The sequence below is a fragment of the Oncorhynchus masou genome, chromosome 10 (genome assembly GCF_036934945.1).
Source record: "Oncorhynchus masou masou isolate Uvic2021 chromosome 10, UVic_Omas_1.1, whole genome shotgun sequence".
Lineage (NCBI taxonomy): Eukaryota > Metazoa > Chordata > Actinopteri > Salmoniformes > Salmonidae > Oncorhynchus > Oncorhynchus masou.
In genome coordinates this window covers 42,602,846-42,626,913 of record NC_088221.1, presented here as the reverse complement: position 1 = coordinate 42,626,913, position 24,068 = coordinate 42,602,846, and the positions used below count along the sequence as shown (strand labels likewise).

Here is a 24,068-nt window from a genome sequence, read left to right as displayed (position 1 = left end):
GTTTCTTGTAAGCTTTGCTCTCCATCCAAATCACATTTTATTTGTCACATACACATATTTAGCAAATGTTATTGCAGGTGTAGAGAAATGCTTGTGTTGCTAGCTCCAACAGTGCTGTGGTATCTAACAATTCACAACAATACACACAAATCCATTCCACCGTATTGTGATAGCTTCTCAGCTACCCATGCAACATGTCAGCTAGCCTAGCATTACCAGAAACATTTAATTTTATAGCGTGCGAGAGCCCAGGCCCAGAAAGGCTCAGTTACCTGGTCCTCTTGTCTTAACATGTCGTTGAACCCCTTTACCTCCCAACTGCAGCAACCGGATCCATGTATTTTTCAATAGTGGCGTGCTTCCATGTTATTACTAAATGTAGAGCAACAGGTAGCTCTGACCGCACCGTGCGGCAGCTGACTCTGACCGCGCCTTGCGGCAGCTGACTCTGACCGCGCCGCGCGGCAGCTGACTCTGACCGCGCCGCGCGGCAGCTGACTCTGACCGCGCCGCGCGGCAGCTGACTCTGACCGCGCCGCGCGGCAGCTTAACGGCAGGTGCGTACTCTACATGTAACATATAAACAACGGCCAAACGGTCTGGCTGCTTTCCTTTTCTCTTCTTGTTCTTGGAGTGAACACTGCTCGTTGGGTTTCTGCTTGGGCTAATAAGCTTGTTTATCTATTTGGGGCAGTTCAGAGAATGGAGTGTTGCTTTGATGTGGTTTAACTGCCATGGAATGTAAGTTTGTCAGTTAATGTAGACTTTAAAAAAAAAAAAAAAAAAATTTTTTTTTTTGTTACCCAACTTGGTGAAACACAAAAGAATAAAGTTGTTTACAGGAAGTAACATACTGTACCTACAACAACATGAACTACAGCATCATAAGGGCCAAGCACTTGAACTTGAGGTTGTTGTTTTTTTACATCCTATACCTGTATTGCCCTGGTCTGAAACTCAAGGATAGTTCTCAAATTCTGAAAGAAAAGCTTTTTTTTGTTGGTATACAATTGTAACACAAAGAAACCAAATAAAATACAAAAGTGTGGTCTTTCCAACATGATTGTGACACTGACAGCATCGTCTCGCACTTGTTTTTCAGTACTGAATGTGTGGAGAAGAAAGAGAGCCCAGACGTGTTCTTCTGCTGCTGTGAAGGAAACATGTGTAATGACAAGTTTGTCTACACTCCCGACAACACACAAGCTGTTCAGAGTAAGTTCTGGGTTTGTCTGTGCGTACACGTGTGCATGTGTCTGTGTGTGTAACACCATATGAACTGAAGAATCTGTTATGCTGAAATCCTAAATGCGACTTTTTGTCTCATATTAACGACACAATAAATAACCCAATCCGTTAATTTTCTCACATTACGTAACGCTGACGTTCTGCTGTGGTGTGGTTTTATGTTGGTATGCCCAGGTCTAGGAAGTGTGTGCCATTGCGTGTCGGACCGTGTTCTGTGTGGCTGCTTGTGTGTCATTCCTCAGGGATTGCTGTGTTTTTCAGATTAAAGGGGCTGGTCTATCCTCATTATCCCTGTTGAGCTAACGGGCCTCACTGCTAAACATCCTCTTAGCAGGAGGAGGAATGCAGTGACTCAGTCAGACGCGGCTGACATCAGCTTCCTTAATGTACCTTGGTTCTAGAATTTCTTGGTCCTGGCTACATTCTTCTCGAAATTGTTGATTTTTTTAATTTTTTTTTAAAGAACATCTGTTTTAATAATTTTTTTTAATACCTCCTCAGTAAAGTATAATGAAAAGAAACATCTAATCAGTGTTCAAAAATGTCGTAATGTTGTGGTTGAGAAACTCCTTTTCCAGTTGCCCTATTGTTGCTTAACAATGAACAGAAATGCCCTTTTCAGAATAGTCCTGTTAATTCATGGGGAAAATCAGTGTGTTCTTTGCAGTGGAGGTCAGATAAAGGTTACCCAATAGGATGTATTGAAGCGTTGGTGTGGGGGAAGGGCCTTGTTCCCTCCGCTTATGCAACTGAACGTGGACATGAATTTGCAGCAGCGACTAACTAGATGTGGAATGCCCTGGATATTTGGAACAAAAAGCTAGGTCGGAGCCTGACTATGGAATCGAGCGACAGAGGCAGCTCACACAGTCACACACAGTCACACACAGTCACACACAGTCACACACAGTCACAGCTGCTTTTTTTTTTTGAAACCTTGCAATAGGGCCTATTTTGTAGAGCGACCATGCAGAAGTGTAGGGTCCTATAAATTCCCTTTTCTCTGTTTAGTTTTTCCAGTTTTCCACTTAAAGCCACACTGTTTAAATAGAATGTCCAATTTTGTTGTTTTTCTAAGTCAACAACAATGCCTAAACCACATCCGGAGACCACTTTTCAGGTTTGGGAAAAATGTAATACATTTAGATTTTTGGGTGCAGTTACCCTTTGTTGTTTGGATAGCAATGAATCTGTAGCACTCATGTGATTGCAGAGTTTGCTAAACAAATAGCCACTGGATTGATGAAAATAAACATGATATCATTCTGCCAGGTAGGCATAGGCTACTTTGTAGTTAGGTTTCTGGGAAACCGTACACAAACACACAGAACTGTGCCGTTACAGGAAAATACAAATAAGTCACTGATGCATTTCGTTCATGTCTTCAGTACATTTAGTTCAATACATTTAGTTCCATACATTTAGTTCCATACATTTTGGAGTATTGTAGAATTCCGTTTTAATGTCTGGATTCCATGATTCCGGCCGTGTTCTCCGTAAACCATATTTTATAGGGCTCTAGGAGTGGATAAAGAGCGGGAGAGAGCGTCACCTGCTGACCAGAGCGATTCCATGCCTGTATGGCGTGTGCCGTATAGTGATCCTGCCAGGGGGTGGGGGGAGGATGCAGGCAAAGGAGGCAGGGTGGAGAGGATGGGGGTTTGGGCCTGCTATGTTTTTCATTTCAAAGAGGCTAATCCGGGTTGTTATCCCGCTTGCAGCTAAAATGGAGCACTGGGCAGGGGGAGGAGAGCGACGGGTAGAGGGTAGGAGGAGGGGCACTGCATGGGGGGTTGTGGCAGGCAGGCAGCATCATGAACAGTGCCCCTCTTTTGCTACCTAATGCCAGTTCAGCTGAGGTCACCCACATAGAAGCAATGGCACGCGGTCTCTCTCTCTCACACACACACACACACACACACACTGGATGTCACGCTGGCAGGCGTAGGAAGGGAAATCCACCGCAGAGGTGACACGAGTGGATGTTGTGATTATGTGGTGGGGCTGCTGCTTTGGCGACGAGGCGCGATCCAGTCTTATCTCTCTCTCTCATGAAGCTCTGTAATGGGCCTGTGCCAGGATGGGAGCCGGTCGAACCAAACATGCTTTAGCTAGATAGCTAGAAATGCATTCAATAAAAATGACATCAGCCAGCTAAAGTTGAGCCCATATCATCTCTATATTATGAACACAGAGACTGCAACACATAAGTCATTATTTTTCACATTCTTGGCAAAGTTATTGTGGCGTAATTTTTACAAAACTCTTTCAGTGCTCCTTTTTTTTGAGTACATCCTATAATAGTCCTTTTGTCCTGGTATAATCTAGATTGATTGATTTAATTATCTTTCTCTCTCCCTCTCTTCTCTCTCTTTCCATTCATAGCAACATCGAACCCGGTTACCCAGAAGCCTCCTGTCTTCACCACTCTGATGTACTCACTGGTGCCCATCATAGGCATCACTGCCATCATCCTCTTCTCGTTCTGGATGTACCGCCATCACAAGCTGGCATACCCGCTAGTCCTGGTGCCCACACAGGTATGACAACACACAGCACTAATGGACAAAACCCTCTTTAGTTACAATAACAGTTGTAGCTAGCTAGGCAATAATTGTAATAGGCTAGCTGCTGTATATGAATGAGTGTTGTTCTCTTTTTAATTTCACTTGTAGCTAGCATTTGATCTGTATTGGTTGGATAATGCAAGCAAGGTATTTTTATTTCACCTTTATTTAACCAGATAGGCTAGTTGAGAACACCTTTATTTAACCAGATAGGCTAGTTGAGAACACCTTTATTTAACCAGGTAGGCTAGTTGAGAACAAATTCTCATTTGCAACTGTGACCTGGCCAAGATAAAGCAAAGCAGTTTGACACATAAAACAACAGAGTTACACGTGGAATAAACAAACATACAATCAATAATACAGTAGAAAAATCTATATACAGCATGTGCAAATGAGGTAGGATAAGAGAGGTAAGGCAATAAATAGGTCATGGTGGCAAAGTAATTACAATATAGCAATTAAACACTGGGATGGTAGGGTGTGCAGAAGATGAATGTGCAAGTAGAGATACTGGGGTGCAAAGGAGCAAGATGAATACAGAATTGGAGATGAGGTAGTTGGATTGGGCTATTTACAGATGAGCTATGTACAGGTGCAGTGATCTGTGAGTTGCTCTGACAGCTGGTGCTTAAAGCTAGTGAGGGAGGTAAGAGTCTCCAGCTTCAGATATTTTTGCAGTTCATTCCAGTCATTGGCAGCAGAGAACTGGAAGGAGAGGCGGCTAAAGGAAGAATTAGCTTTGGGGGTGACCAGTGAGATATACACTAAATATACTATATTCAGTGTCCACAGATATGATAGTCTGTGTACCATTCTCTTCAGCTAACATGCCACTCCTTATCATTGCCAAAGAGACTGGCCTTTTGGCAATCTCAAAGTTCAATAAGTCGTTATCAATAAAACGTCACAGTATGGTGCAGAGTGTTCGATTTGCCTGCTGGGTGGCAAGGAGACTCCCAGCTCCGCTAAAACCATTGACAACTGCGTGCTGTTTTCAAGGGATTGTTAAATAGATTTGAACTATTTGATTGTAATATCATCACCACTCGAAGAGCATAGACAGAACTACACGTTTCAGATTATTCCATGCAAAACAATTGCGCACATTTTCCTCTATCAGAGTTATATAGTGTGTGACTGCATGCTTTTCATGATCAGATAACATAAAGTGATATGTGAGGGTAGCCTCAAGATATCTCTCAAAATTGGCCACCGTTAACTGGATATTTGAGTTATATATAATAAAAGTGAACTATACCTGACACATAGGAGTGGTTTAGGTTATTTTCCCTCCTTTGTGGGCTCTGCCCGTCAAGCAGTAGAAGGGTGCATTTGCCAATGTACTGTTAGCTAATTATGTTTACTTTGTAAGCTACTGTACCGGTAGAAACTTTGTACAGTTGTACCTTTCTCCATTCAATGTAGGCCTACCTAGCGAAGTTACCTAACATCCCCTTTTCAACTGTTTTTAAGTGTTTAATCACAATTGCTGCTGACAGACATGATTGATGGATCACGTCGAATTGGCTAGTTAACAAGCTAACTTTTGCGGGATAAACTAGATAGCTATATTTGTTTGTCATCTATAGTGGTGATGACAGTAGTCCGTCCGACTGACAACTTTACCAGGATGAGGATTTACCGATGTCAAGCTCTTTCCAAAACCCTAATCTCTAATGAAGCAAGCAGACAATACATGTTTGCTTAGCTAGCTACATGCCAAATGAATAGGCTACCGTCACGTTTCTGAAATTGCATCGTTAATTGATGTTTACTGATCATGCAAAGCATGTGGTTACTTGCTGTATAACTCTGACGATAGAGCTATCAGTGGAATGATCAGAAATTTTTAGTTTTGACTATGCTCTTCAAGAGGTGACGATATTAAAACCAAATAGTTAACATTAATTTAACAACCCCCTTGAAAGCGGCACGTAACGTTAGTTGTCAATGCTTTTTTTTAGCGGAGCTTGGTGTCTCCTTGCCCCCCAGCAGCCAAATCAAATGCTCTGCACCGTATTGTGACATTTTATAGGTTGTAATTTAACACATTTGCAGCTAGAAATGTTCATTCGGTTCAACATCCACTGAAGTAGCTAGCAAGTTTACCAGATAACGTAGTTTCCGTGGTAACCAAACAAACCGACTTGCGTCATTACCGTGCTGATATTCTGTGCATTCTAGGGAAAGAATGCATGCTCTAAAATGCCCTTGCAGACCCTTAGAAACAAATATTCAACAATGCCATGGTATAATGATAGTTATAAACTGGGTGGTTTGAGTCCTGAATGCTGATTGGCTGACAGCTATGTTATATCAGACCGTATACCACAGGTATGACAAAACAAGTATTTTTACTGCTCTAATTATGTTGGTGACCAATAGCAATAAGGCACGTTGGGGGTTGCGTTGTGCTTTGCTTTGTAACTAAGAATAGCCCTTAGCTCTGGTATATTGGCCACACCCGCCCGGTGCCTTATTTCTTAAATATTGTTAGGCTGATATTTACTGATCATGAAAAGCATGCAGTTACTTGCTGTATAACTCTGATGATGGAGCTAAATGTCTGCAATTGTTTTGCATAGAATAATCAGAAATGTGTGGTTCTGACTATGCTCTTCAAGTGCAGCCAAATCAAACGTATTGTGACGTTTTATAGGTCGTTACCAATAGAAAGTCACAATAAGGTGCAGAGCATTCGATTTGGCTGCCGGGGGGCAAGGAAGTTCTAAAATAAAGTCAAAAACAAACATTTAGCTGTTAGCTAGGCAAGTTGTATTTTGAGGCTTAAAACTAAGATGTTTTGCTTTTGGAATTGCGGGATGTTTCGTTTTAGAATTGAGATGTCAAAAGTTACTAGCTCACAACTTTTGACAGACTGTTTCTTCTGGACAAGCAAATTGCAATTGCTTAGCAACCAGATACCAACATGTTCTGTGGAGAGAAAAAACAGAGTTCCAATATTTGCATAATCGTTGTGATTGGAGGATAGCTGTGAGGGTGATCGAATCAGGATCAAATTTGAAGATGGCAGAAAGGCCTCTCTCTTTGGCACATGGCATGGATTCACCTCAGTGGATGGAGTATAGGGAGTGTATTATGTAAAGAGACAAGTACCGATGCTACAGATATGCCACTGTAGACACAACGCCTCTTTGTTTTTACTGTGGCCCGCTTTGTTCATAAACTTTTCCTCCATCACGGCATGCTGTGAGAGAAGTACTGCTGTATGAGACAGATTAGTAGCTATGGGTTGTATAAGCTTACTGTACTTGAGCTTGTGTTGTTGGTTGGCTGAGTGTTTGACAACTTTCAAACGTTGCACTACCTGCTGCAATGCATAGTGCCAAACTGTAAAGTTTGGTGGAGGAGGAATAATGGTCTCGGGCTGTTTTTCATGGTTCAGGCTACGCCCCTGAGTTCCAGTGATGCAAAATCTTAACGCTACAGCATACAATGACATTCTAGACGATGCTGTGCTTCCAACTTTGTGGCAACAGTTTGGGGAAGGCCCTTTCCTGTTTCAGCTTGAGAATGCCCCCGTGCACAAAGTGAGCTTTATAGAGAAATGGTTTGTCAAGGATCGGTGTGGAAGAACTTGACTGGCCCTCACAGAACCATGACCTCAACTCCATCGAACACCTTTGGGATGAATTGGAGTGCCGACTGTGAGCCAGTCCTAATGCTCTTGTAGCTGAAGTCACGGTTTTGTCTCATCAGGGGTGATTGTCGGATGCACGTTTATCTGTTGGTAGCGGAGGGTGAGGGCGAGGGCCATTCCCCCGAGACTTGTCTGGGAACTTGCAGGTGCCTTGGTGGAAGAGTGGGGTAACATCTCACAGCAAGAACTGGCAAATCTGGTGCAGCTCATGAGGAGGAGATGCACTGCAGTACTTAATGCAGCTGGTGGCCACACCAGATACTGACTGTTACTTTAGATTTTGACCCCCCTCCTTTTGTTCAGGGACACATTATTCAATTTCTGTTAGTCACATGTCTGTGGAACTTGTTCAGTTTATGTCTCAGTTGTTGAATCTTGTTATGTTCATACGAATATTTACACATGTTAAGTTTTCTGAATATAAACGCAGTTGACAGTGAGAGGACGTTTCTTTTTTTTGCTGAGTTTATAACAACATAACATTATCGTCCCTCTTTACAGCCTTTAGTTTTGGTTGATAGGCATGAATGTACGGACACCCTTGGCAGATGGTCAGGTTGACATCAAGCCAGTCTATCATGTAGGACATAGTCTGAGCTGGGAAGTAGATGTGAGGAGCCATGCTGTTCTTTAACATCTTCATTGACTATTTCTACATAGGCAGGCAGGCATCCCTTCTGATGTTCCTGAGGTTGTGCCACAGCTGCAGCAGCAACAGTCAAGTTAAAGTGATGCCCTAATCCACCTTCCAGAAACAAAAATCATGAAACTCCTGTCAATTAGGTGAAAGCCTGCAGTGCAGCCAAAAGTTTGGACACACCTACTCATTCAAGGGTTTTTCTTTATTTTTTTTACTATTTTCTACATTGTAGAATAATAGTGAAGACATCCGAACTATGAAATAGCACATATGGAATCATGTAGTAACCAAAAAAGTTTTAAACAAATCAAAATCTATTTTATATTTGAGATTCTTCAAAGTAGCCACCTTTTTGCCTTTATGACAGCTTTGCACACTCTTGGCATTCCTTTTAACCAGCTTCACCTGGAAGGCTTTTCCCATATTCTGAGCACTTGTTGGCTGCTTTTCCTTCACTCTGCGGTACAACTCATCCCAAACCATCTCAATTGGGTTGAGGTCGGTTGATTGTGGAGGCCAGGTCATCTGATGCAGCACTCCATCCCTGTCCTTCTTGGTCAAATAGCCCTTACACAGCCTGGAGGTGTGTTGGGTCATTATCCAGTTGAAAAACAAATGACAGTGAAACGAAGCGCAAACCCAGATGGGGTGGCGTATTGCTGCAGAATGCTGTGGTAGCCATGCTGGTTAAGTGTGCCTTGAATTCTAAAAAAATCACAGTGTCACCAGCAAAGCAGCATGCTCCATGCTTCACGGTGAGATCCACACATGCAGAGATCACCCGTTTACCTACTCTGCGTCTCACAAAGACACGGTGGTTGGAACCAAAAATCTAGAATTTGGACTCATTTCCACCGGTCTAATGTCCATTGCTTGTGTTTCTTGGCCCAAGCAAGTCTCCTTCTTATTGGTGTCCTTTATGAAGGCCTGATTCACACAGTCTCATCTGAACAGTTGATGTTGACATATGTCTGTACTTGAACTCTGTGAAGCATTTTATTTGGGCTGCAATCTGAGGTGCAGTTAACTTTAATGAACTTTATCCTCTGCATCAGAGGTAATTCTAGGTCTTACTTTCCTGTGGTGGTCCTCATGAGAGCCAGTTTCATCACATGATGGTTTTTGCGACTGCACTTGAAGAAAACTTTGTTCCTGATTGACTAACCTTCATGTCTTAAAGTAATGATGGACTGTCGTTTCTCTTTGCTTATTTGTGCTGTTCTTCCCATAATATTTTTATTTTATTTCACCTTTATTTAACCAGGTAGGCTAGTTGAGAACACCTTTATTTAACCAGGTAGGCTAGTTGAGAACAAATTCTCATTTACAACTGCGACCTGGCCAAGATAAAGCATAGCAGTGTGAACAGACAACAACACAGAGTTACACATGGAGTAAAAAAAAGAGAGTCTATATACATTGTGTGCAAAAGGCATGAGAAGGTAGGCGAATAATTACAATTTTGCAGATTAACACTGGAGTGATAAATGATCAGATGGTCATGTAGAGATACTGGTGTGCAAAAGAGCAGAAAAGTAAATAAATATAAACAGTATGGGGATGAGGTAGGTAAAAATGGGTGGGCTATTTACCGATAAGACTATGTACAGCTGCAGCGATCGGTTAGCTGCTCAGATAGCAGATGTTTGAAGTTGGTGAGGGAGATAAAAGTCTCCAACTTCAGCGATTTTTGCAATTCATTCCAGTCACAGGCAGCAGAGAACTGGAACGAAAGGCGGCCAAATGAGGTGTTGGCTTTAGGGATGATCAGTGAGATACACCTGCTGGAGCGCGTGCTACGGGTGGGTGTTGCCATCGTGACCAGTGAACTGAGATAAGGCAGAGCTTTACCTAGCATGGACTTGTAGATGACCTGGAGCCAGTGGGTCTGGCAACGAATATGTAGCGAGGGCCAGTTGACTAGAGCATACAGGTCACAGTGGTGGGTGGTATATGGACTTGGTCTTTCACCAAATAGAGCTATCTTCTGTATACCACTGCTACCTTGTCGCAACACATCTGATTGGCTCAATTGTTTTTACTTTTAACAAGGCACACCTGTTAATTTAAATGCATTCCAGGTGACGACCTCATGAAGTTGGTTGAGAGAATGTCTTCACTATTATTCTACAATGTATAAAATAGTACAAATAAAGAAAAACCCCTGAATAAGTAGGTGTATCTAAACTTTTGACTGGTAATGTATGTTCTATCAGTGGGTAAAATCTACATTTTTGGTCCATCTGTGAAGTCAAGAAATCGTGTTGAAACGGGTCACAGACACATGGTTCCTGTTACTGGAGATGGGTGGGAGTGGAAACACAATAACACTTTTAAAACAATTACCTGCTTCCAGATCCCCAAATCAGCTAATAGATAGTATGATCAAATCTGTCTAGAACACATTCATCCGTTTATATTGACATGACAAAGTATAGATTTCACTTAGATGTGCCCAATCTAAACTGTGTACCAAATGATTCAACTCAGTTTCTCCTTCAAGTATTATCTTGCAATGTGCCCTGTGTGTCTGTGGGAAATGGCCAGTGTTGCTATAACAACGTACTCTGCACTCGAGACAAACTGCAAGTTGAACTCGATGAGAGGCCCCTAAATTAATAGTGCCTTTTGTGTAGGTGCTTTTACAGCTAGATAGCTACTTTACATACTGATATTGACTTTGGTGTTATTGTGTGTTGCTACGTTTGCTAGCTAGCCAGCTAGTCCGCCAGCACAGAGAAAGAGCTTTGTATTGTGGGTTTGGTAGTTGATTTGAGCTGCAACACATTTCCACATGTTGTTACCAACCTTGTTATAGCGACAAAATGAAATAGTTGTTCACCCAAAATATTGTTTGTGTTATTTAACACTGTTTACCACTGTTAATCACAGAAGTGAGTGGTTTGGTGTGGATTATCTATCGGTTTAGAGGTCACGTCGACCCCTTTTTGAGGCTCCTGAACCAAAGGGCACTCGACCTCTCTTCACAATGAGACCCACTTCTCTGACATAAGAGCAGCAGTGCTGATTTTAGAACCAATGTCCACTCCTGTATTAGTGTTATAATAGTTAGAAGACCGATCGACATGCTGTACATGAACCTGTCTCAGAATCGGTGTAACGGGGTCTGTTAGAGACAGATAGAAGGAAGGCTGGTTAGGCCTAGCTAGGATGAGTGGTCCTTTCTCAGTATGGGCGTCCTAAGCAAGTACAGTGCTTGATAATCATGAGAGGCGGATTGAAGGGGGCAATTAAGTGTGTGTGTGTGTGTGTGTGTGAATGTGTGCGCGCGTGTGTGTGGTTCTCGCCCACTTGTCATCGCCCGCACCACAAAACACTGAGCACAGGAAAGTGTTTGCTCGTTCGGAGAGGAGAGGGGGGATAAATCATGCACGCTCCCTCTGCTCCCTCGCTTTCTCCCTCTGCTTTCTCCCTCTGCTCCCTCGCTTTCTCCCTCTGCTCCCTCGCTTTCTCCCTCTGCTCCCTCGCTTTCTCCCGCTGCTCCCACGCTTTCTCCCTCTGCTCCTCCACCTTCCCTTATGGCTATAAAAAGGCTTTCTGCACGCAGGTCAATGAGACATGCCTGAGTTTGATCAATAACAAGCCGTATTTTCATTAACACTAGAACCACTGGGCCTCTAAGGAACCCCCTTCAAGCTGATTAGTAGTCATTCTGGCTGCGACATTCTAACAGTGGAATGAATACATTTCATATATACTAGCGCTAAAATAATAATTTGGTTGCGTTTATGAAGGTCTTGGGTAATTTTAGAATAGTTTTTTATTTTTATTATATTACAATATCATTTTCATTTGTTCATGTTACAAGGCTATATTTAAATACAAAAACGCATAAAAAACACAAACTCAAGTGTTCAATACATTTTATTTGTGGAATACCTTTTGTTACAACTATGAGACAGAAAGCATATGTGTTAGAGTACGGTAAAAGCTAAATAAAAAAAAGTCTTTAAATTTTTTTTTTAAATACCCCCAACCACCAAGATGCATGGTCAAGATGCACAGTGAAATTATGAAAACATCAGCAGCCGAAAAATCATTACAAGCACCAAGTGGCCTTGATAAATAGTGAAATGCGGCACAAAAGCAATAATGGCATTATAATGAATATGTCGATAGCATAGCAGTCAAAAATAGTCAATTATTTTCAGCTCGTGTTTGTTTATTGCGTCTTCACTCAATGGCATCAGTTGGATTTCATTTAGCTGTTACTCCTTGTCCTAACAGTTGACTTGGCTGTTATCCCTTGTCCTAACAGTTGACTTGGCTGTTATCCCTTGTCCTAACAGTTGACTTGGCTGTTATCCCTTGTCCTAACAGTTGACTTAGCTGTTATCCCTTGTCCTGACACTTGACACAGTTTTCATACCTTTCACTTGCTTGACACACTTTGACATAACTTTGTTTGGTTGTAGTGCGTAATAGTCTCCAGTTCTCCCATCATCTTGTCATTCTTCAGCACCATTGTGGACTACAACAGCTGTGCAGATGCCTTATTTTGCACAGAGGGAGAAGCTCCCGATTCACTTTGTTCTTGGTGCCAGACAGATTTGTTTTCTTTGCAAGCAACTTATTCGCTAATGATGATGAAGTGAAGAAATTGTCCACTGTGACATTTGTCCCATTGCCAATGTCAGGTTCCACAAGGCTCATCACCACATTCCCGACACATACTCACCTGCTGCCGATGTGGGAATTTTCCCAGGTTTTGAAAGCCATTCAGCATGTGGTAATTACAGTTGAAGTCGGAAGTTAACATACACTTAGGTTGAAGTCATTAAAACTCGTTTTTCAACCACTACACAAATTTCTTGTTAACAAACTATAGTTCTGGCAAGTCGGTTAGGACATCTACTTTGTGCATGACACAAGTCATTTTTCCAACAATTGTTTACAAACAGATTATTTCACTTATAATTCACTGTATCACAATTCCAGCGGGTCAGAAGTTTACATACACTAAGTTGACTGTGCCTTTAAACAGCTTGGAAAATTCCAGAAAATTATGTCATGGCTTTAGAAGCTTCTGATAGGCTAATTGACATCATTGAGTCAATTGGAGGTGTACCTGTGAATGTATTTCAATGCCTAACATCAAACTCAGTGCCTCTTTGCTTGACATCATGGGGAAATAGAAAATCAGCCAAGACTTCAGAAAAATAATTGTAGACTTCCTCAAGTCTGGTTCATCCTTGGGAGCAATTTCCAAACGCCTGTGGTACCACGTTCATCTGTACAAACAATAGTACGCAAGTATAAACACCATGGGACCACGCAGCCGTCATATCGCTCAGGAAGGAGACGTGTACTGTCTCCTAGAGATTAATGTACTTTGGTGCGAAAAGTGCAAATCAATCCCAGAACAACAGCAAAGGACCTTGTGAAGATGCTGAAGGAAACAGGTACAAAAGTATCTATATCCACAGTAAAACAAGTCCTATATCGACCTAACCTGAAAGGCCGCTCAGCAAGGAAGAAGCCACTGCTTTAAAACCGCCATTAAAAAAAGCCAGACTACAGTTTGCAACTGCACATGGGGACAAAAATCATACTTTTTGGAGAAATATCCTCTGGTCTGATGAAACAAAAATAGAACTGTTTGGCCATAATGTCCATCGTTATGTTTTGGAGGAAAAAGGGGGAGGCTTGCAAGCCGAAGAACACCATCCCAACCGTGAAGCACGGGGGTGGCAGCATCATGTTGTGGGGGTGCTTTGCTGCAGGAGGGACTGGTGCACTTCACAAAATAGATAGCATCATGAGGTAGGAAAATTATGTGGATATGTTGAAGCAACATCTCAAGACATCAGTCAGGAAGTTAAAGCTTGGTCGCAAATGGGTCTTCCAAATGGACAATGACCCCAAGCAAAGTCAAGGTTTTAAAGTGGCCATCGCAAAGCCCTGACCTCAATCCTATAGAAAATTTGTGGGCAGAATTGAAAAAGCATGTGCGAGCAAGGAGGCCTACAATCCTGACTCAGTTACACCAGCTCTGTCAGGAGGAATGGGCCCAAATTCACCCAACTTATTGTGGGAAGCTTGTGGAAGGCTACCTGAAACGTTTGACCCAAGTTAAACAATTTAAAGGCTATGCTACCAAATACTAATTGAGTGTATGTAAACTTCTGACCCACTGGGAATGTGATGAAAGAAATCAAATCTGAAATAAATCATTCTCTCTACTATTATTCTGACATTTCACATTCTTAAAATAAAGTGGTGATCCTAACTGACCTAAGACAGGGACATTTACTAGAATGAAATGTCAGGAAATGTGAAAAACTTAGTTTAAATGTATTTGGCTATGGTCTATGTAAACATCTGACTTCAACTGTACATAGTTATGCATCATTCCCCACCATACTTAAATTATTGAATCTGTTATGTGTCTAATATGTTTCGGTTTAGTTTTGAGGCAATTATCGAGGTGTTTATCAGCTGGGGCACTACACTTTCAACTGTAGGGAGAAGGAGTGAAGCAGGCCCTACTGTCTGAAGCAGGAGAGGAGCAGGCCCTACTGTCTGAAGCAGGAGAGGAGCAGGCCCAACTGTCTGAAGCAGGAGAGGAGCAGGCCCTACTGTCTGAAGCAGGAGAGGAGCAGGCCCTACTGTCTGAAGCAGGAGAGGAGCAGGCCCTACTGTCTGAAGCAGGAGAGGAGCAGGCCCTACTGTCTGAAGCAGGAGAGGAGCAGGCCCTACTGTCTGAAGCAGGAGAGGAGCAGGCCCTACTGTCTGAAGCAGGAGAGGAGCAGGCCCTACTGTCTGAAGCAGGAGAGGAGCAGGCCCTACTGCCCTACTGTAGGCAGGAGAGGAGCAGGCCCTCTGAAGCAGGAGGAGCAAGGCAGGAGAGGAGCAGGTCCTACTGTAGGCAGAAGGAGAGGAGCAGGCTCTACTGTCGGGAACATGAGCGGATCGTGACCTACTGTCGAGAGGTGGAGAGGCAACAGGGGAAACCATTTAAATGACATGCCCTCCTAAAACTAGTTATAACTCCAGTTATGTTTGTGATATTAAGATTCGGACAACGACAGTGTGTTATATAGACGTTTTTAAGAATAGTCAAGGATGGAGGGGGGCATGACTTAAAAAATGGCAGAGAAATAAAATAATGAGCAGTGAAAATGACTGCTTTAGTGGTTCTAGTGTTAATGCTGCCTCGCCACCCCCATGTTGCAGCAGTGTCTTCTTCGTCTGCTGTTATCCACTGGACCATCTACAGCAGGGCTAGGCAACTAGATTCAGCCGCGGAACGATTGTTGTCGGAGCGGATGGTCAGGGGGCCAGAACATAATTATAATAATTTTACACTGCAAATTGACCACAACTAAGCTCAAAAAGAGATTGTATTTGAAAATGACAATCATTTCATACCTTGATTACAATTTCTGTTATTCGTGTGCGGCAGGGTAGCCTAGTGGTTAGAGCGTTGGACTAGTAAGGTTGCAAGTTCAAATCCCCGAGCTGACAAGGTACAAATCTGTCGTTCTGCCCTTGAACAGGCAGTTAACCCACTGTTCCTAGGCCGTCATTGAAAATAAGAATTTGTTCTTAACTGACCTGCCTAGTTAAATAAAGGTAAAATAAATAAAAAAATAAAATAATATTTGGGGAACAGATTTTCTAAATGAATCACATTTTTTTTGATGAATTCCAGGTGATTTGGTCTTTTTACCAAAACCGACTTTGGCTGTTTTACGACTTTGTTTTACCAATCAAAATCACCTTTTTCTGAGTAGGGCTGGGAATTGCCAGGGACCTCACGATACAATATTATCACGATACTTAGGTGCCGATTTAGATATGTATTGTGATTATCAGCATTCTATATCTATTGCGATTCGATACTGGGATTTTATTGCGATTCGATGTTTCAAACATATTGCTCACCATATGTCTGCTGCAGAGAGACAAGAAATAGCCATGAGAACACAAATTTTGATCAGTCATGGAAATAAAAGTTCTGAAAACGAATTTGTTCCCTATTTAAAAAGAAGATGGAGAACAAGCTGTGAAGGAAAAGTCCTGGTGTTGTGGTCCATGTACAGGCAGATGTCGCAATATAATTTTTGCGCTATTGTTGAAACGATACGATATATAGTCAAAAATAATATAGCCCGATATGGAAATCTATCCATTTTTTTCTCCCCCATCACTATTGCCGACACCTGATCTCCAAGAAGCTGCTGTTATCTGCTGGACTATCTACAGCCAGCTGCCTGATGTATATCAAAGGCACCTTTTGAGTAAGCATGTCCTTCAGCAGAGAGAGAGAGAGGGCGGGAGGGAGGGAGGCAGGGGGCAGGTTAGAGAGGGTGGGAAATAGAGAGAATTAGGGAGGTAAAGGGGGAGGGGGAGAGAGATGGGAGAGAGACAAAGGGCACACAGCCTTTGAACCATCCTTAATGTCTCTCCTCACTGCCAACAGGTCATACAGCTTCACTACTACAACTCTTCCTTTCCCTCCTTAACCAACGGCTCACTGAAATGACAGGCAGACAAATGAACACAAAGTGCACCTGTCTTTGCGTACTCTGGTTACTGTCACCTGGGTCCTAAGTCCAGGGTCAGCTTTATTTCACAGGCACAGGTGTTACCGCTGCCTGGGATTTCATTTTATACTCTTGTTTCTACTACATTCTGGACTCTGACATTCTCATGGGCTTGCTTTCTTCTGCAGGCTCTGGCTTTCGCACACGTCTGTACTCGCACACGTCTGTACTCGCACACATGTATCACTAGCAATTAGCTGCGTGTATGTGTGTGTGTGTGTATGCGTGTGTGTGTGAAGAAACCGTCTGTACTTGCTTGACTGTGTGTCAGGGGAGGGAAGGGACCAGAAGCGTAATCACACTGTAACAGCCATTGCTAAATTCTGAGGGAATTGTTGGCAGCCGCTGAAATGCTTCCCGTCAGCTTGTCATTATTACAGTGTCCTCAGGCTGAACACACTATAATATACACACAGAGCTGTGCTTGAAAACCTGGTGTTAGCAGGCGGGCTGCAGCCTCTCTCCTCACACACATACGCTTAACACACTGCCAATGTGACACACACCATTACTAGTTATGATTTGCCTCGGGAGTTTTGTTAGCCACTCCCTTCGCCCTATTGCGTCACCGGTCAGTGGTGTGTGAATGGTGGAAACAGGAATGAATTGGCTGGAGATTCAGTAGGATTGTTTTGTAACAGGGTTTCGAGTCAGTCAGTGCTGGGAGAAAGAGAGATCATTCAGGGCAGAGCAGGACAGGGCAGAGCAGGACAGGGCAGAGCAGGACAGGGCAGAGCAGGACAGGGCAGAGCAGGACAGGGCAGGGCAGGGCAGAGTAGGACAGCAGGACATGGCAGGGTAGAGCAGGACATGGCAGGGTAGAGCAGGACATGGCAGAGTAGAGCAGGACATGGCAGGGTAGAGCAGGACAGGACATGGCAGGGTAGAGCAGGACATAGAGCAGGACATGGCAGGCAGGGTAGAGCAGGACATGGCAGGGTAGAGCAGAGCAGGACAGAGTAGAGCAGAGCAGGACAGAGTAGAGTAGAGCAGGACAGTCTAATAGAATGTTAGATGTTGTCGTGACTTGGAAACGTGGCTGCAGGGGAACTCACAGTTGACTGGTTATTCCTTCCAGATGTTGCTTTGTACCAATGGCCCATCCTTGTTGTTGAGGTCCGTTGAAGCCACGCTTGACTCTCAGGACAGACCCATGCTGTCCCTGATCCTAGGTCAGGAGTGGTGTTAAAATATCCTCTGGCCATCGGTCATCAGCTCAGCTGTTATTTGTTTTGTCTCATGCTGGAAATGTTTTCTTTGCACCTCTTTCCTTAACTAGCACGCCTTTCATATTATGATGGAGGTAAGAGAAGTCTCTGTCGTTCAGCAGTTGGTTACGATCTGTTCAGTTTCTGCATCTCTTGTGAATATGATTTATCATATCCCTCAAGCTTGAGACTCCCACCACCTCAGATGCACCATTCATGTCTATTTGAGTTTGAAACTGCGCACTGTCATTTTCATGTTTTTTTTATGTGCACGGATATACGCTAAATCCACTGTCCTGTTTGGGATTCAGCAGCAGGAGTGAAGTGCATGGACCATTGCCTTATTGGTTGGAATGCAAGAGTCTGAGCATGCAATGAATGCAGCCAAAGAACGTTATGGTGATATGGTGTCTTATACACTGCGTGCTGACAACAAAATCACACAAATATTATCAATGGAAGTCAAATTTATCAACCCATGGAGGTCTGGATTTGGAGTCACACTCAAAAGTAAAGTGGAAAACCACACTTACAGGCTGATCCAACTTTGATGTAATGTCCTTAAAACAAGTCAAAATGAGGCTCAGTAGTGTGTGTGGCCTCCACGTGCCTGTATGACCTCCCAACAACGCCTGGGCATGCTCCTGATATGAGGTGGTGGATGGTCTCCTGAGGGATCTCCTCCCAGACCTGGACTAAAGCATCCGCCAACTCCTGGACAGTCTGTGGTGCAAAATGACGTTGGTTGATGGAGCGAGACATGATGTCCCAGATGTGCTCAATTGGACTCAGGTCTGGGGAACGGGCGGGCCAGTCCATAGCATCAATGCCTTCCTCTTGCAGGAACTGCTGACACACTCCAGCCACATGAGGTCTAGCACCAGCATATGGTCTCACAAGGGGTCTGAGGATCTCATCTCGGTACCTAATGGCAGTCACGCTACCTCTGGCGAGCACATGGAGGGCTGTGCGGCCCCCCAAAGAAATGCCACTCCACACCAAGACTGACCCACCGCCAAACCGGTCATGCTGGAGGATGTTGCAGGCAGCAGAACGTTCTCCACGGCGTCTCCAGGCTCTGTCACGTCTGTCACGTGCTCAGTGTGAACCTGCTTTCATCTGTAAAGAGCACAGGGCACCAGTGGCGAATTTGCCAATCTTGGTGTTCTCTGGCAAATGCCAAACGTCCTGCACGGTGTTGGGCTGTAAGCACAACCCCCACCTGTAGACGTCGGGCCCTCATACCACCCTCATGGAGTCTGTTTCTGACCGTTTGAGCAGACACATGCACATTTGTGGCCTGCTGGAGGTCATTTTGCAGTGCTCCTCCTGCTCCTCCTTGCACAAAGGTGGAGGTAGCGGTCCTGCTGCTGGGTTGTTGCCCTCCTACGGCCTCCTCCACGTCTCCTGATGTACTGGCCTGTCTCCTGGTAGCGCCTCCATGCTCTGGACACTACGCTGACAGACACAGCAAACCTTCTTGCCACAGCTCGCATTGATGTGCCATCCTGGATGAGCTCCACTACCTGAACCACTTGTGTGGGTTGTAGACTCCGTCTCATGCCTCCACTAGAGTGAAAGCACCGCCAGCATTCAAAAGTGACCTAAACATCAGCCAGGAAGCATAGGAACTGAGAAGTGGTCTGTGGTCCCCACCTGCAGAACCACACCTTTATTGGGGGTGTCTTGCTAATTGCCTATAATTTCTACCTGTTGTCTATTCCAGTTGCACAACAGCATGTGAAATGTATTGTCAATCAGTATTGCTTCCTAAGTGGACAGTTTTATTTTGCAGAAGTGTGATTGACTTGGAGTTACATTGTGTTGTTTAAGTGTTCCCTTTTTTTTGAGCAGTGTATCAATATGGGTTGGGAGAATGGTGGCTAACACACACACACACACACATACTACACACACAGTTATAGGCTACTTAAATATAATAACTATTTTGAACAGAAGCAACCCACTGCCTGCTGTTTGCAGTATCGCTAAGCCAGTACAAGGATAACTGTTCTCAGTAGCTTGCAAACATCAATATTGATTCTCCTGTTGAAGACAAAAGAATGTGTCACACAGATGATAAATGTTAGGCCTCTCAGCCCGGTCCTAGCCTACAGGGACAGCTGGACCATAAAAATGACATTGTTTTCATTTTTACGAGTGCATGTGTTATGATTGATCACTTGAGAGAATGGCAACGTAAACATGACCTTGAACACTGAAGACAGCTAGAGGTGCAGGGTGTGGCTGCGGTTAGGTCTGGACTGCAGGCTTTAGGCCCAGGCTATATATCCTGCCCTGTATGCTGCCCTCTTTCACTTGGTTTCCCTCTTCACTCATTTCCACTCCCTCCTTCCTGTTCCTCCTTTGCCCTCATTAATCAGTCTATTCTTTCTTCCCTTCCTGTTGTGGCTGTATGCATGCAGGCCATTATGTGTACAACCTATGGGAAAAGATAAACATTCTCTGACATTAAAGAGGCTACTTTCCCTGCTTTTCAACTAAACCATTAGAGGACCAATAGTGGCCCTCATTGAAGCAGGCAAGCAGCCGGGGAACGTAAACGTAGTGTATTTGAGTTTTAAAAACGCTTCAAAAGTTTGTAATTTCTGCTTTTGAAATTTCAGACTTGATTTGTCGTAAAGAAAAATGTTTAACCCCTACAAAAATGTCCATGAATTATAATCCACATAATAATTCACATTCCCTGTTGCTGCAGAAATGTTTTCCTGCCGTAGCAAATTGGTTTAAATTAAGAGCCGCCATCTGCATGGACCTGTAACAGTATGTAGACAGAATGGTCATGGTCCGTCAGTACGGTGACCAGAACACCTCTTAATCAGTCTGTCATCATCATCATCATCCTGCCTTTGTAGTTCTCTTCCTTGGTGGTATCCTGTAGTTCTCTTCCTTGGTGGTATCCTGTAGTTCTCTTCCTTGGTGGTATCCTGTAGTTCTCTTCCTTGGTGGTATCCTGTAGTTCTCTTCCTTGGTGGTATCCTGTAGTTCTCTTCCTTGGTGGTATCCTGTAGTTCTCTTCCTTGGTGGTATCCTGTAGTTCTCTTCCTTGGTGGTATCCTGTAGTTCTCTTCCTTGGTGGTATCCTGTAGTTCTCTTCCTTGGTGGTATCCTGAGTTCTCTTCCTTGGTGGTAGTTCTCTTCCTTGGTGGTATCCTGTAGTTCTCTTCCTTGGTGGTATCCTGTAGTTCTCTTCCTTGGTGGTATCCTGTAGTTCTCTTCCTTGGTGGTATCCTGTAGTTCTCTTCCTTGGTGGTATCCTGTAGTTCTCTTCCTTGATGGTATCGAGGCAAAGGTCTGTTTTTATTACTGTCTGGAGCTATGATGGACATGCTGGACATGATGGGTGTGCCCATAAAACATGATCTATAGTTCGAGCAGAGCATATGCCTTTACATGGCTCCAGTGCAGATCAGAGGCGTACCTACAGTATACAGTACCAGTCAAACATTTGGACACACCTACTCATTCAAGGGTTTTTCTTTATTTTTACTATTTTCTACATTGTAGAATAATAGTGACGACATAAATATTAAATAACACGTGGAATCATGTAGTAACCAAAAAAGTGTTAAACAAATCAAAATATATTTATATTTGAGATTCTTCAAAGTAGCCACCTTTTGCCTTTATGACAGCTTTGCACACTCTTGGCATTCCTTTTAACCAGCTTCACCTGGAAGGCTTTTCCAACGGTCTTGATGGAGTTCCCACATATGCTGAGCACTTGTTGGCTGCTTTTCCTTCACTCTGCGGTCCAACTATCTATCTCAATTGGGTTGAGGTCGGGTGATTGTGAAGGCCAGGTCAACTGAGGCAGCACTCCATCACTCTCCTAACTTGGTCAAATAGCCCTTACACAGCCTGAAGGTGTGTTGGATCATTGTCCAGTTGAAAACAAATGATAGTCCCACAAAGTGAAAATCAGATGGGATGGCATATCACTGCAGAATGCTGTGGTAGCCATGCTGGTTAAGTGTGCCTTGAATTCTAAATAAATCATAGACCGTGTCACCAGCAAAGCACCATCACACCACCTCCATGCTTCACGGTGGGAACCACACATGCAGAGATAATCTGTTCACCTACTCTACGTCTCACAAAGACACGGTGTTTGGAACCAAAAATCTCAAATTTGGTCTCATCAGACCAAAGGACAGATTTCCACCAGTCTAATGTCCATTGCTCGTGTTTCTTGGCCCAAGCAAGTCTCTTCTTCTAATTGGTGTCCTTTTGTAGTGGTTTCTTTGCAGCAATTCGACCATGAAGGCCTGATTCACACAGTCTCCTCTGAACAGTTGATGTTGTGATGTGTCTGTTACTTGAACTCTGAAGCATTTATTTGGCCTGCAATTTCTGAGGCTGGTAACTCTAATGAACTTAGGTAACTCTGGGTCTTTCTTTCCTGTGGTGGTCCTCATGAGAGCCAGTTTCATCATAACGCTTAACGGTTTTTGCGACTGCTCTTGAAGAAACTTAAAGTTCTTGAAATGTTCTGTATTGACTGACCTTCATGTCTTAAAGTAATGATGGACTGCCATTTCTCTTTGCTTATTTGAACTGTTCTTGCCATAATATGGACTTGGTCTTTTACCAAATAGGGTTATCTTCTGTATACCACCCCTACCTTGTCACAACACAACTGGTTGGCTCAAACGCATTGAGGAAAGAAATTCCACAAATGAACTTTTAACTGGGCACACCTGTTAAAACTTGGTGATTCCATATGTGTTATTTCATAGTTTTGATGTTTTCACTATTATTTCACAATGTAGAAATTGTTCTTTATTTTTACAAACATTTGAATGAGGAGGTGTGTCCAAACTTTTGCCTGGTACTGTATATAAAGGCTCCCAGTAGGTAATGTAAACTCCGAGTTCTAGACCAGGAACTCTAGTCCCATTGCTTTACCTCAAGTTAAACAATCAACCCACCTATTTCAAAGGGGTTATTGTAGCACCTGGACTTGAATATCCTTTTACCACTACTGGGCCAAGCCGAGCCAGAAGAACAGAATGGTTCTGGTTGGCCCTATAGTGTAAATGGGGTGTAGATATCCCTCCAGACCAGATGTGCTGCAGCAGTCAGTCAGTCAGTCCCTCCATGCTCCTCTACGGTAAGTAGGTCAGGCCTCATCCAGTAGTTCAGAGAGGAGACAAGGGTTGGTGATGTTAGTTTAACATGCTCATCACTTCCCTAGCCCCCATAAGCCCCTTCTGTCAAAGCTTCATAGCACCCAGCCCAGCAGCTGGTTAGGTTTCTCTTTTCCCCCTAGCCCAACCATTGGCCCTGCAACATGGAAGCCATTTTGGATCCTACTTCAATGTACTGCAGTCCCATTTAATGCTTGGTCTCTGTGTAACAGAGTGAGTTTGATGTGTGTTTCTCTCTCTTCTCTGCAGGACCCGGGGCCCATGCCTCCCTCCCCCATCCTGGGACAGAAGCCTCTGCAGTTAATTGAGATCAAAGCCAGGGGGCGCTTCGGCTGTGTGTGGAAGGCTCAGTTGCTCAACGATTACGTGGCTGTCAAAATATTCCCCATTCAGGTACAGTAATGTAACCACTAACTACCACTAGTAGCAGGACAGAGGGCTGTGTGGAGGCTTTTCCTGCTTCTTTGGAAGAGAGAAGAGAGCGTCATCAGTCTTAAAGCTCCAGGCCCTAGGTAAATCCTCTTGGGCTGACCAGCCCCCTACTTTAGAGGCCAATCACTAAGCCCACAGTGGCCTCGATTGACCGCTGAGCACCAACTGACATTACAGAACATACATTATTATTCTATTTTTAAATAATTTTTTTATGTCTAATAGGAATCAAAACACATTCTCAGTTGATATTGTACATCTCGAATAGTTTTCTATGTGATTGGCGTCCTCAGGACAAGCAGTCATGGCAGAACGAGTATGAGATCTACAACCTGAGCGGGATGAGGCATGAGAACCTGCTCCACTTCCTGGGAGCAGAGAAGAGGGGTAACAACATGGACATAGAGCTGTGGCTGATCACAGCCTACCACGAGAAGGTACAGCCCCCCCTGCTGGTCAGAGGATCACAGCACAAACAAAGCAAATTAAATCACAACTCATTCAACATTGTCTTGCTAGAATTTAAAATGTATCCCAAGACATCAACCGTCTTTGTGAAAATGCAAGT

The 24,068-nt window shown here is 43.6% G+C and overlaps 1 protein-coding gene across 1 annotated transcript in view; it reads left to right on the top strand.

Annotated features, from left to right (window-relative positions):
• Positions 1 to 24,068, top strand: part of LOC135547653 (activin receptor type-2A-like) — a 56,414-nt gene that overhangs the window by 25,489 nt on the left and 6,857 nt on the right. The window contains exons 4-7 of the mRNA XM_064976844.1: positions 1,103 to 1,215; positions 3,634 to 3,788; positions 23,318 to 23,461; positions 23,794 to 23,937. Of these exons, the coding sequence (XP_064832916.1) occupies positions 1,103 to 1,215; positions 3,634 to 3,788; positions 23,318 to 23,461; positions 23,794 to 23,937 (556 nt within the window). The remainder of the gene's footprint in view (positions 1 to 1,102; positions 1,216 to 3,633; positions 3,789 to 23,317; positions 23,462 to 23,793; positions 23,938 to 24,068) is intronic.